Here is a 13871-nt window from a genome sequence, read left to right as displayed (position 1 = left end):
GAGATTTACTCGCCAATCAGAAAATCTACTTGCATTTGGTGGGTGGCGAGTGTTAATTTGAGACCCTGCTTGCAGGCCATCCAGATAAGACTCTATTACCTAAACATGGCAGAAAAAAGACAATTAGTAACTTGTTTGATTGATTGATTGGAAAACTTATTTGTTTCCCTGATTATAGTACTTAACTTCGCAGCCATCCAAATTTTACCTGTGTCCTGAAGCGGGACCAGAACCCCTCCCTTGTCTGTTTCACCTGGCTTCTGTTTCTCTTCTGCCTCTCCTCCTCATCTGTGATATTAAAGGCACCTAATCCTGCAGGGTCATCCAGGTCCTCATGGAGTTGGGCTAGGAATGAGCCAGGGGGCTGTTCATCAGCTGCATCTGTGATGGTCCTCAGGCGTGCCTTTGTCACTGGGGCCTAATAAGGGCAGTCACACAATGCTTAGCTTTTTTGTTGTATGCAGTCAATGATTGAATAAGCTACAATTGGTTCTATTACTTTAAAATTATGAGAGAAACGTGTTTAGGGATAGATTCTTATAATGTACCTGCTCTTTGATGGCCAGGAAGTTTACATTTTCTTTTTGAAAAATCTTTGAGAGTCAAGCCAGATGTGGCAGCACATCTGCCTGCAGGTAGACTGCTAGGACAAAACAGTAGGTACAGCAGAAACCATAAAGGCCCTTGGCTACTGGGCACTTGTGTACCTTGGTCTCCTCAGTCAAAGCAGCCAGGACGGCTGGGAGGTTCCTCTGTAAAGTGGTGACTGCCAGGTGCTAAGAAAGCCAGCGGGTGTCTTTCACTTCCTGAAAAATATTTCAGTCATGAGATAAAAGCTAATAACACAGAGAGTGCATCTATAATACACAATAATAGCCACAATTGCTGTTAAAAGCTACAATACATGTATGTTTTTCTGTGATCTCGCCGTCACGTTCAAGGCCCAGGGACTGTGCTGCAGTTTTCAAAACAACAGTTCTGTTGGTGCTGTTGTGCAGGTGGTCCCTGAAGGTAGCCATTTAGGCAACATCAGATGAGGCATCCCTGCATGCCAGGGCGAGGCAATGTGCAGCACATGCAACTGGCAACAACCAGGGAAGTCATCCTGGAGCTGCTTTGTTACGCCATTCAACCTCCCTGTTACAAGAATAAAACAAAATCAATATATGCATTAACTAATTAATGCTCAGAACCCTGACCGATATTCTACTTGCTTATGTTGTGAGTTCATACCAGTCATTACAGCATCTCTGTCTGTTCCTGATCCATACAGCTTTTGGTTAGGAATCTTCTTTTTGTACAGCACTTCCTTTACAGCTGCCATGATGGCGTCTGCCTTTCCATCACTGACATTTACCAGGTCCAGGAACTGGCTGAAAAGCTGCCCTTCCTTGTCCATATATCTGAAGAATATACAACAAATACATTGTAAACATAAACACATATCATTCAGATTCAGTCAGTAATCATTTCCCTTCCAGTTGATTAATACCAGACATGCAGAATCAGCTGTTTTGTCACAGAGACATCTGTATTTTCATCCACCTCTAACCCGATGGCAACAGAGGAGTGGATGTCGCTGAGGATTGGCTCTTCCTCCACAGTGGCCAAAATCTCCAGCATCTCATCAATTATCACATGAGACCTGGAATTGATGTTTTTTCCAATCTGATAGTAGATGAAATAAAGTATAGATTGAATATTGAGATTTTGTGGTGAGCTGATCTGCAGTGATGAAGTAATGCAAATATGAACAAACACAGTAACTACCTTGAGCTTTTTGAAGTATTCGCACCCCAGCAAATCGGCCAGATCCAGAAGAGCTGGGTAGTTGGTATGGCGTGCCTGTTCCCTCTTGGTGAGGTAATAGAGGCATTTAAAACCACCCAGGATTGCCTCATGCTCCATATTCATTATAGGATCATAGGCTTCCATAACTGAAGAACCTATGCAAAGCAAGTAGAAATATATGTAATCTTTGATGGTTATTGTAACAAAATGTAGGTTATATCTGAGACATTTTTAGCAATTAAAATTATCTATTGTGATATCTAATTGAAGGAACTTCACCTTGTGCCGGTGAGGCTTGTGACTTGACACTATTCTTGTGGTGCTCCGTCCCCATGTGTCTGTCTAGGTAATCTACTCTGTAGATTTGGCACCCTGCCTCAATAAATGGCTGCTTGGCCATTCCTGTTTTTGGAGTTTGTTCATGTTGGCGGCATAAGCGGCAGAACATTCCTGCAGGGACAGAGTCAAATGGCATTAACTGGTCATTGCTTAATTAAAATCATATTGAAAAACACTAACTTGTATGATATTGTAATGCTGAATACTCACCTTGATCAGTGTGGTACAGCCATGGGTGGAACTTTTTTTTATCTCAAGCCATTTAGGGTCCCAGCCATATTCCCTGTGCTTGGTCTTTTTCTTTGCTTTCTCTCCTGTCTCTTTTCCTCCACTCTCTTTTTCCCTGCTGCTCTCTCCTGCTTCACTCTGCTCTCCTGCAATGCAGGAAGCTGCATCTTCCTGCTCTGCCCCTCCACTCTGCTCTCTTCCACTCACCTCCTCCACTACTTCTGCCTCTCTACTTGTCTAGTATAATTGAGAATGAGTAACATTAGATTATCTCACAAAACCAATATTTTATCATGCAGGTGGGAACATTTAATTATTGTACTAGCCACCATCAACATTATAGTATCAGTATAATTTCTTTCCCTTCAAAACTTAAGGGCATAGAACATTGAACCTCCCCTTATCTAAACATTTCCTGACTCTCTTCCTCATCGGGAACCTTTCTCTTTTTCTGTAAATATTTTAATATACTCATCTGAAAATGCAAACAGGAATATTTTACTACTGAACATTACCTGACATTATTTCATGCTATTTATTCATAATGTATCTGAAATGTAAAACATGACGACCCAACGTTATGCATTGTCAACGTCACCTGTTGGCTAGCTCTCTCAAAATTAGCTAACCCTAATGTTAGGGCCCCAGAAAATCTCCCTCTTTTTCACAGCCTACCGTTAATGTTGGAAGGTGTGTTTGAACATAAAAGCAATCAAACCTAGCCTTGCTTAGGTACCTTCCTCTCTCCTCGTTCTGTCTGGCTTTCCTGTTGTTGTCTTACTGCTCTTGTTTGCGCCACCATAAAACCGCACAGTAAAGTGATGTCACTTCCTGTGCCTGTTTTTTCCAAATAAAGCTCATTGCAGCATTGTGTAACATTTCATGACATTTAAATTATCATTTCAAACGCTGATTATGGTCATTGTATATGTATGTAATGTATATGTGTGCGCATATAGACATATTCATTCATACAGTATACCTTCCAATGTTCTAACATCTGAAATTAAAAAAAAAAAATCTGTACATTCACAAAAAGACCCTGATTGCATTTTGGCGACAGTTTTGCTTTAACTTACTTAGCTGCTATGTCTAGATGTCTTAAAACTTATCTAGCAACAACTGGATGCCTAAAGGAGTTTTGGAAAGACACCCACTCAACCATGCCTTTGTGCAGCTCACTTAAAACTAGGTTGTCTTGTAGTTGTTTAAATAAGCAGACTGGGAGACATAGGCTAATGCCTAACTACATAGCAATAGCACTACTCAGTCACTCTCATAACCACCCAAAAAATGAATTGGCTGCCTGGAACTTAGCTAGCACTAACTGCTAGCCCATTACTAAGTAAACTCTGTCCTGCACGGATAAGTTTAAAAGTAGTACATGCCAACATAAACTGAATGCTCACCACTGCCAGCTATTTGAACAGATTGACTGCATTTGAGCTAACCTTGGCTTAAAATAGTTAGCTAAAATCTACCATTGCAATCTGTTTACAGTTAGCTAGCTAGTTGAGGTGTCCGTTCAGCAAAGAAAATCCCTAGCAAATCAAAGCATATGTAATTTAAAAAAAACAAAACATTTTGATTGGATGAAACTGTTGGGCGCGGGGAGTGCCTTCCATGCAGCGCTGACTGGAAGAGTACGTTGGGGGCTTAAAACACGATCGGGCGATCAACCCTGGCTGGGTCACCTGAGTGAGGGTGGATGATGTTGAAAGACCCGAAAGATTCGAGGATCCCAGGAAACATCACTGATGATGTGTCATAATGCTCTGATTGATTTTTTAAGAGATGTTAAAGAGTTTTGTCATCATGCTAGGCACTTTTGGTGTGATATTCACTATACAGAAATGCACCAATGCCAGAATTGATGTCAGATACCAACACTGAAATACATATGGTTATGGTTTTAGTATGACAAATTTCCCATTGCAAATACTGATACAAAAAGCTAAATAGTGTCAGAAATCAATGCAAAATATCTTAAATTTGTACCATGCTCTTAAAGAAAATGATTCCCATTGCAAATACCGATACAAAAAAAAAAGCTATGTAGTGTCAGAAATTAATGCAAAATTTCTTTAATTTGTACCTTACTCATAAAGAGAAGGATGTCTGGCCTCTGTAATGGTAAAACATTACTTTATATCTTGGATAACCCTAAACTAAACAACACACATGTTGCTGGTGAATGATCAAATTGGCAATGGGTTTAAGCAATACTCAATTAATAAAGGATTATTAATTTGGGTGTATGTGTTTCACTTGTTAGAGATGAATGTCGCTTATTTTGGTAACTGAACAGCAGTTCTCGGTCTTTTTTTTTTTGTCCTGCAGGGATGGCAGAATGCAGCAGACAGCGGCGCAGAACTGCTGCGCTACCTAAAGGAACAGGTACCACAGATTTACTGCCTGGAGATGGAGTCCAATTCTCAGGATGAGGAGGAGGTTGTACAGAGCCGCCTCCTTCACCCTCTTGAGTGTTTCCTGTTTGGAGAGGATCCTCAGGAAGGCCTGGAGAAACTCAAACAGGGCAGCACCTCTTCCCAGCTCTGTGGACGTGTCTTCAAAGAGGGGGAGACAGTCTACTCCTGCAGGTCAGAATATCCACTGCAATAGTTGATCCACTGCAATAGTTGTCCATTTTAATTTCATTTCTCCTAGTCATAATTTTGAGTTTGTTTTTTTTTTTTCAAATAAAATGATAACATTTCTTGGCATTTATTGGTGTGTATTGTGTCATTATGTCAATGGGCAGTGGGCAATGACTTGATGAGAAAAGCCATAATTTAAGTCAGTGGAGACCATTGGTTACTTGGATATGTAATCAGTACCTTCAGTGGAGTTAGTTTTAAAAATAGTTTTTCTTTTTACAGTAATCATATTCACTACAAAAGCAGAGTATTTAGGCTAATGTGTTAAGTTAAGGTTGAGTAGTTATTGAGAAGAGTCTCGGGCTTAAGTATGCATGAGGTGCTGGCTGAATGAATCTGAGTGATAAAAAACTGAGCGTGTCACTCAAAGGATTGTACATGTGCTCCTCGAATCCCCGTATCATAGTTTGATGTAACTGACGTGAATCAGTAAGCTTTGGAACTGGAATTGAACAAAATTAATGGCTTAACTAGAAATCATGCCCTAATTAGGCTTAGTCACAGTATAGAGAGGAATGGAACATTAGGTTAAACAATGTACAAGGAAAATTGAGCATGAAATATATTCAATAACGCAAGCATCCTACAATAGTCATCATTATATGACTGTTGAAATTAGTAACAGTGAATTAGACTATGCGATCTTTGTCCACTAATCATACTTGATAAACGAAGGCAAACTATGCTTTAATTTCAAATGAAAATGGTAAAATGACAGTAATAAAAAGAAAGTTCCTCTTTTGCTTAGTATGTGTTAGTCTGTTGTTTAAAAGAAACCCAAGGCTGTAATCAGCCTATGAGCACAATGGCACAGGGAAAAGAGATGATGTGTGTTTTTAAACTTAAAGAAACAATATGTTGGATTTAATATGAATTCATTACAATGTACTCATAATGCCATTAAAAAAAAAAACAACTGAAGTGACATATTTACAAAAGCTCCAAGCATTTGAAATGTGGGTCATTTGTAGTTAATATCCGATTGGCATTGTTGGACATCAGATAATGCCCAGGTATGGTGTGTGCAGACATATGAAGTCATGGCAACATCAGAGCAAATGCAAATTAACTTGAAAGGTATTTGTTCCACCCTCTTAAGATGACAATCAATCAATCAATCAATCAATCAATCAATCAATCAATCAATCAATCAATCAATCAATCAATCAATCAATCAGTCAATCAAGTTGCATTTTATATAGCACTCAATCTCAAGTTAGTTGATTACCTCCCTACTTTTAACTTTGTACAAACTTCAATTATTTTTAATGTGAAAATTGTTAAGGAGCTCATGCCAGCAGTTGACATATGCACTGTCTCATAACACCCTTTCTACTAACTGCAGGGACTGTGCAATAGATCCCACTTGTGTGTTGTGCATGGACTGCTTTCAGGATAGTGTACACAAAGGCCATCGTTATAAGGTAAATCTCAACATAAATTTTGTAATTTACAGATACTTTAACATGTAGATTTTAGAAAAACAAATTTAGATTTGGTATTGGTATAAGGCATTAATGGTTATTTTTTTGTAGTGTAATTGTGATGCTGATGTTGTTTCTCTACTATGTTTGTCTATTGCTTGCCCTTGGTGACTTGTATACATGTTTCCCAGATGCACGCGTCATCAGGCGGGGGGTTCTGTGACTGCGGAGATGTAGAAGCCTGGAAGATTGGTCCCTGTTGCTCCAAACATGACCCAGGGCTAGCCACTGTCATGGTAACTTTTGAGTTACATAATGGCCGGAAAGAAGTGTTGGAGCTGGGGAGGTCATACTTTTTCCACTCTGTCACTGAACCCCAGAATGCTTTTTCTTCCTCTCTTAAGCTGGATACTGCTATCATGAGTGGAGCTTTGACTCCGGAAACAAGAAAGTGTCTGGGAAAGTGACACTTAGGTGACCTCCACTACTGAGAAAATTTAGAGCTGTTTGGAGAGAACAGGACATGGCTTGAATGGTTATAACCAAGTGGGTAAACAAATCGATGAGGGTGGCTCATTAGAACCCTTTCTGTTGGGACCTAATGCTTGAGATGTATTTTTGCCAGTGTTATTCACCCTGTGCTACATATCTCAATTGAATTTCTCTGCAGGTTTTGATGATTCAGTGACACCTGCCCATGCAAAATTGGTGCTTTAACAGTTCCATCCGAAAATGTTTTAGTACTGGTCAAGTCTCTCCTTGCTGGTTGTTGAGAATGGGCTTCCTTTGATAAGACCATGAGCACAGGGGGGGGAAAGCAATACAGCTTGATTGCTCAATGCCTGTTTTCGTAAACAGCAGGTGCCTCTATTTAAGGTGGCCTGCTTTGTGTTTTCCGTGCTAGATCTGAACATGTATTTAATGAGTGAAGGCACATCTCATGACAACATCATGTTGGCATTGAACGTAAAAAAAACAAAAACAAAAAAAAAGCAGCTGTTGGGCAGAGGTTCAGTCTTTGTATTAGATTCCATTTCTTGCTCCCACACAGTATTGTGATGGGGGGAGCAGTGTAAATAAACGGACTTGCTGCATATATTGTTTGGCTGACAGGTTTAATGTTCAACATTTGTATGAAATACAGTGATGCTGTGTTTAGTGATGTGTGCTGTGGAGTTAATTGGTGTTATTATTACCAGGCCAGCTGCCTGTTTTGGTCTTATAAGGTAAAATATCAAGCCCTATTCCCTTCAGATTGTAGCTGTTGGTGGAAAAACATGGCTCCGTTCACCATCCTTTTAGATTAGATGGAACATTATGATTATGGTGTCGGCAGGGAGTTTGTAAACGTTATTACAACAGCGTTGTAGCCATCAGATTACCTCAAGTTTCTGCCAAGTTAAGCATTTTTTTTGGCCTTGTATTTTGATTTGATTATGCCTGATTCACTGAACAGATAAAAATTAGCAATTTTTAATAAACGTTTGTATTAACTCAATGACAGCATTTCAACTAATCAGTTCTGAGAGAGAGGGATTGATAGAAGGTGACAGATGGGTAACGTAATGATTTCAGGGAGACACTATTTCCTAGATACCTCCCACGTTGGGTCATTTGAAAGACTTTTAACTCTCAGAAAAAATAACAGTATCAGCCTGAGAGATGGAGAGACCCGTGTACAGTTTGTTTCACATGCAATTACTCTCATCCCTTTCAGGACGAGTGTGTTTTAGAGTTGGGTCTACGTGAGCGTGCAGAGAAACTGTTCCGTGTGCTCCTGCGCTACACCACAGATCTGTTCGTGTGGGAGGAGAACTTTGAGCTGTCAGCAGAACTCCAGCCCAGGTACTGCCAGCATCCAAAATGGCCACATGCAGTGCCCGAATTGAATCTAGAAGGCCTGACAATGTGTTTTCTTACTCTGTGCAGGGTGAAAGAAAACACGTATTTCTGTGTGCTGTACAATGACGAGCACCACTCATACGACCAAGTGATCTATACCTTGCAGCGCTCTGTTCACTGTGACCATGATGAAGCCCAGACCCAGACGGCACTTATTGACAAAGAGGTATTGTTTGGTTTCATTCACCGGTCACTCTCTCTCTTAGTATTACAACCATGTAAGAGGGAAATAAATCAACTTCGATGGCCACAACCACCCACCTTGTACCAATAACAAATCTTCTTTATTGTGTGTTAATTAACTCTTAATTACCTAAATCACAGGGTCGGCGTGCTGTAAAGAGAGGCTCTCTTTATTCCTGCCAGCAGGCAAAGAACCTCATTATGGTAAATTCTGACACTTAAACATCCACTTTCTATTTCATGGAATGAAGAACAATTTATAGTCTTGGGTCTGAGATAATCATTATTTAGCATTCTGTGATTATAATAATCTCTAATTCTGGTGCCACTGTATGTTACAGTCCCACTCCGAGCACATATCCCTGCAGCCACTGCGTGTGGAGGTCCTGCACTCAGCAGTGATGGCTCATCAGAGATTTGCCATGCGCGTGGGCGCCTGGTTCCAGAAAGTCATCGGTTATTCAGGTACCGCAACCAATGCCTGTTACCATACAATCATCCCAATTAAATTTCCAAGCTGTTTGTTTTCCTCGTCTCCAGTCCAGACTTTGTATTTTCCAAAGTGTATGTAGCTCTGTTGCTTGTTTTGGTGTTAAGAAAAGTTCAGTTGAACTTTCATAGTTGCATGCCGTTTAATGTGGATGGTTACGTGTTCTTGTTCAGTGGGCTTTAGGCAGGTCTTCTGCCAGGTGGCTCTGGCGCCCAGTGCAGAGCGAGATCACCCTTGCCTCATCAGCAGACTCATGCTCCATGATGCCAAGATGTACAAAGGCAAGAGGAGCTGAGATTTCTTTTAATTTTGATATTCGCAAATTGGCTTGATCTTGTCAATTCTGAATTTTACTGACATCTTTTTTTCTTCTTCCATATTTCCATCAGGAGCTCGCAAGATAATGCACGAATTGATTTTCTGTAGTCTGCTAATGGAGACAGAATTCAAGAGGCTTTTTGCAATTGAGTTTACCAAGGTAAAAAAAAACAATATCGGGATGTTTTTGTTTCATTTTCTTGTCAGGAACTCTGTTCTTTGGTTCGCCTACATGAGTAAAATTCACTTCGACATCTTTCAGCACTACAAGCAGCTTCAGAAGGAATTCATCAGTGATGATCACGATAGGAGTATTTCCATCACTGCAATATCTGTCCAGATATTTACTGTACCGACACTGGTAGGTATAATTTTGTCATGGCAGCATTTAGAAATGGCTACAGAGTTAAGAGTGTTGCATCTACATTTGACCTCATCTAGTTAACTGTTTTTGTGCCCCCCCCCCCCCCACCAAGGCAAGGCAGCTGATTGAGGAGGGTAATGTCATTAAGGTGATTGTTGACACAGTCATGGATTTGCTCCATGAATACCTGGATGCCAGCAACCGCTTCCACTTTCAGGGTTACAACTCTGAAAGGTTCTATCGCATCCAGGTCATCTTCCACGACCTCAGGTGATTTTTGGAGGGGCCCCTGATCTATCATGTTTTCTGGAATGAAGATGTTTGGTTCTTGACAAGTAATATGTAACTTTTTCTTTTAGGTACATTCTGATCAGTAAGCCCTCAGTGTGGACCAATGAGCTGAAGAGCCAGTTCCTAGAGGGATTCAAAGTCTTTCTTGGGCTTCTCACTTGCATGCAGGTACAAGTTCTTTCAACCCTGACCCATTGTTTGATAGCTTCAATGATATAGGAACTGTCACAGTGACGTATGGTGTTGGACATCTTAAGCGATATCCCACGAATCATTGTTTTGTTCTTTCTGTAGGGAATGGAGGAAGTAAAGCGCCAGTTTGGTCAGCATGTTGAGGTAGAGCCAGAATGGGAGGCTGGCTTTTCTATACAGATCCAGCTCCGCCACATTCTTGCCATGATTCAGGACTGGTGCTCATCTGATGTGAGTCCTTGGGCAATGGCTCCATCTCCATATCAATGACTGTTCAAATAAGAGAGAAAGCAAGAGAAAAAAAGAAGATTTCAGAATGTTTCTCGACATTACTCATTTGTACTTGTGTCTCCTATGCAGGATAAGGTCTTGCTCCTTGCATTCAAGGAGTGCCACAAAGCGTTGATGTCTTGCAGTAATCAGTCATTTCAAAGTGAGGCCACTGACTTCTACATGTGCAAGCACATCCTCCATGTCCGTCCATACAAAGTATCTCAGGAGCCTGTCAGCATACATCTACCTATCTCCAGGCTGCTTGCTGGTAAGACAGCAGGAATCTGGGTCTTTCAGTAATTCACTTTATCAAGCATTATTGAATATCCAGTATTTGTCTCACCTGCAAACCTATTTTCATGTTCCTTGTGATCCTTAGGCTTGTACGTACACCTGTATAGAACAGGGGCAATTGAAAATCTTCACCAATATGTTGATCCTGTAAGTGATGTGGGAAAACTTTGATTTATTCATCACTCACCATGTCTTATCCACTTTGAGTAAGCTTTGTATGCTTAGTTAGTATACTATGTGAGTCGGCAAGGTAGCCTGTGTTTTGGCCGCTTTTTGCCACTGCTGGTTTTAAAGTACAGGGATTTTTGTCTTTTGCTTGTAGGGGAGCTGTGACTTCACCTATTTTGTTGAACATCCTCTGCGTTGTGTGGTTCTGGCTGCCCAGGTCTCAGCTGACATGTGGCGCAGGAACGGTCTCTCTTTGGTCAGCCAGGTATATGACTCATTGTTTCCATGGTTTAAAAACACTGCACAGGCATTTTGAGCCAGTTGTTCCCCATAAACCCTCTGCTCTGTTTGTTTTTTTATTAGTTACAAGTGAATTTACTTTTGTGTTTTCATGATCAGCTGTACTACTATCAGGACGTGAAATGCAGGGATGAAATGTATGATAAGGACATTGTCATGCTACAGGTCAGTGTGTCAGTCACAACAGCTTTAGCTCGCATGATAGTGTATCTTCCCACTTTATATGCAGTTTTTTGGCATGTTGATGGTGTTTTTTTCTTTTGTTTTTTCCCCCCACAGATTACTGCTTCCAAAATGGACCCTAACCACTTTCTCATGCTGATCTTGTTAAGATTTCAGCTATTTGATTTTTTTAATGGAAGTTCCTCAAGCAAAGATCAGGTAAGAAAGACCCCTACACCTATTCAGAATTATTACTGAGCCACTGTATGTTTTACTAATTTAATAAAAAAAATTTTTTTCTAATGCAGGAGCTCCTAAAACAATGTAACTGGCTGACAGAAGAGATGCTCTACCTCCTAATCGTCATCATTAGTACATTTGATTTTTCTCCGTCTTCAAAATGTGGAAAATAACATTTTATAATATATTTTAGGTAGTTAGCTAGCTTGCTAGTAAGATGCGGACAGTGACCGAAGCATAACAATTGACTGTCATCTGTTGTTTGTGTCCAGGTGAACGCTACGTCCCAGGGATTAGTCAGGTGACCAAAGAGGACGTGACGATGAGGGAGGTTGTCCACCTGCTGTGTATTGAGCCCATGGCACACAGTAATCTGGTCAAAGGCCTGCCGGAGAATGTGAGAGAGATAATACAACTCCTTACTTTCACTACTAACCTCTTCAGATAAAACAAAGAAAATGCTACAAACACCAAACTAACCTAAAATGCAAAATGTTTTTCCTTTGTAGGAAAGCCATGAAACAGGCCTAGAGACTGTTATTTCCAAAGTTGCCACCTTCAAGTAAGTAATACAGAAAATAAACTAACAAGATTATCTTGAATGTTACCAGGTTTAATCTGGCTATTTTTGCTTCATTTCTTAGGAAACCTGGTGTATCGGGGCATGGTTTATATGAGCTGAAAAAGGAATACCTAGTAGAATTCAACCCCTTCTTCTACCACTATTCAAAATCCCAGCATAGCAAGGTATGACAAAGGATAAACAACCCTTGTAGATTCTGTTGGTATGAATTTGATAGTGTTGGTTTTTTCCAAGTTTTTGAAGGCTCAAGAACCAGGTGTCAAATGGCTACATTGAAACTGGTTTATCAGGAATACTTTGTCATTTCATTTCATGTACTTCTGTACATGAAATGAAACAAAATATCCTTTCCCCCAGCCCACAGCAGTGCAACACAAAGACAAAAACACATATTCAAAAACTACAAGAACTTCAAGAACACACATACTAACACATATATCTAAACTAACACATATATCCAAACTAAACTAAAAAAAACAAAATCACTGTCCCAGGGAACGAACGCCAGCCAGGATGACTGTTGGAACTGCCGGTCTGCATGGGCTAGCAATTAGCTTAGCCTGCCCCATTTCCGTGTCCTGTCAGACTCTCCTCGGGCACAGCTCCAGGCAGAGGCCATGGTCCTTTGGGCCCACCAGATGCAGCAGACCAGGTTCCCTTAGCCGATCCAATGCCAGCTCTCCCAGCCACAGTCAGCGCCAGGTGAGGCCACCGACAGACCACCCTCGGTGTTATAGGAACTGCTGGTCTGCATGGGCTAGCAGATGGCATAGTCAGCCCTGCTTCCGCGTCCTGTCAGACCTCCCTCGGTGTTACCGCCTCAGTTGCAGCTTCAGGAAGGGCTGTGGTCCCTGGGCCCACAAGACGCAGCAGACCAAGCTCTCCCAGCCATCAAACAAAGACAAAACAAACTTGGATGCAGACGTGGACAAACCGCAAATGTAAATTCACACCGCCATCTTCCCACAACGGTACTGGGTGAGGCCACTGCAAATGTGAATTCACGCCGCCATCTTCCCACCCCGGAAGCGGAAAACACGAACAAATCTAGATCCATCGGAAGAGGAGGAAGCCAATTTCGGAACAAGCATCAGCCTTCTCTGACTGTCTAAAGCCAGTCAGCCTATTATCTCCCCCTTTAGAGGATTTGTTGCTTGAGGTTTCTTATGGGAACTGGCGTTTCTTTGGTTTTTATTGTCTTTGTCATGTCTACCCTTTTTATTGCATTCCCTGCTGGATTACGAAGTCATAGGTACAGAGATATACGATCATACCCATGCATCAGATGACATCTCGGATGTGCATTCGTTATTATCCGTTGCCTCTTAAATCAAGTGGAAAAGTTCAAATTTCTTCCGTGCACTCATTCTAATTTTTAGACTTTTCATAAGTGCAACTCTTCTTGGTTCATCCTCTCCTTGCACTAGGCTGAGGATGCTCAGAAGAAGAGGAGAGGTCAGGAAGGCAATGATAAAGGTGAGCATCAATCTGGCCTTCTACTTTCTACCTTGTGGTTGTTACCTTGCATGACTGATAGTGCCATTGGTGTATGATTGTATGTGGGTGAATGTGAGGCATTAACTGTAAAGCACTTTGAGTAGCTGTTGCTGCTAGAAAAGCGCTAAATAAATGCTGACCATTTACCATTTTTACCTATGAGTATGTGTTGCCC

General features: G+C 41.0%; 1 protein-coding gene across 1 annotated transcript in view; it reads left to right on the top strand.

Moving 5' to 3' along the window:
* The window catches only part of ubr1 (ubiquitin protein ligase E3 component n-recognin 1), a 46260-nt gene that overhangs the window by 13696 nt on the left and 18693 nt on the right, over positions 1-13871 (top strand). The window contains exons 2-24 of the mRNA XM_056295234.1: positions 4699-4958; positions 6361-6439; positions 6631-6735; positions 8157-8284; positions 8369-8507; positions 8666-8728; positions 8866-8989; positions 9188-9295; positions 9404-9492; positions 9595-9693; positions 9809-9966; positions 10056-10155; positions 10282-10410; positions 10540-10720; positions 10832-10893; positions 11069-11179; positions 11314-11379; positions 11494-11595; positions 11685-11748; positions 11889-12013; positions 12126-12178; positions 12261-12363; positions 13627-13675. Of these exons, the coding sequence (XP_056151209.1) occupies positions 4699-4958; positions 6361-6439; positions 6631-6735; positions 8157-8284; positions 8369-8507; positions 8666-8728; positions 8866-8989; positions 9188-9295; positions 9404-9492; positions 9595-9693; positions 9809-9966; positions 10056-10155; positions 10282-10410; positions 10540-10720; positions 10832-10893; positions 11069-11179; positions 11314-11379; positions 11494-11595; positions 11685-11748; positions 11889-12013; positions 12126-12178; positions 12261-12363; positions 13627-13675 (2497 nt within the window). The remainder of the gene's footprint in view (positions 1-4698; positions 4959-6360; positions 6440-6630; positions 6736-8156; positions 8285-8368; positions 8508-8665; positions 8729-8865; positions 8990-9187; positions 9296-9403; positions 9493-9594; positions 9694-9808; positions 9967-10055; positions 10156-10281; positions 10411-10539; positions 10721-10831; positions 10894-11068; positions 11180-11313; positions 11380-11493; positions 11596-11684; positions 11749-11888; positions 12014-12125; positions 12179-12260; positions 12364-13626; positions 13676-13871) is intronic.

This window comes from Lampris incognitus, chromosome 16, assembly GCF_029633865.1.
Source record: "Lampris incognitus isolate fLamInc1 chromosome 16, fLamInc1.hap2, whole genome shotgun sequence".
Lineage (NCBI taxonomy): Eukaryota > Metazoa > Chordata > Actinopteri > Lampriformes > Lampridae > Lampris > Lampris incognitus.
This window is presented reverse-complemented; position numbering and strand designations above follow the sequence as displayed.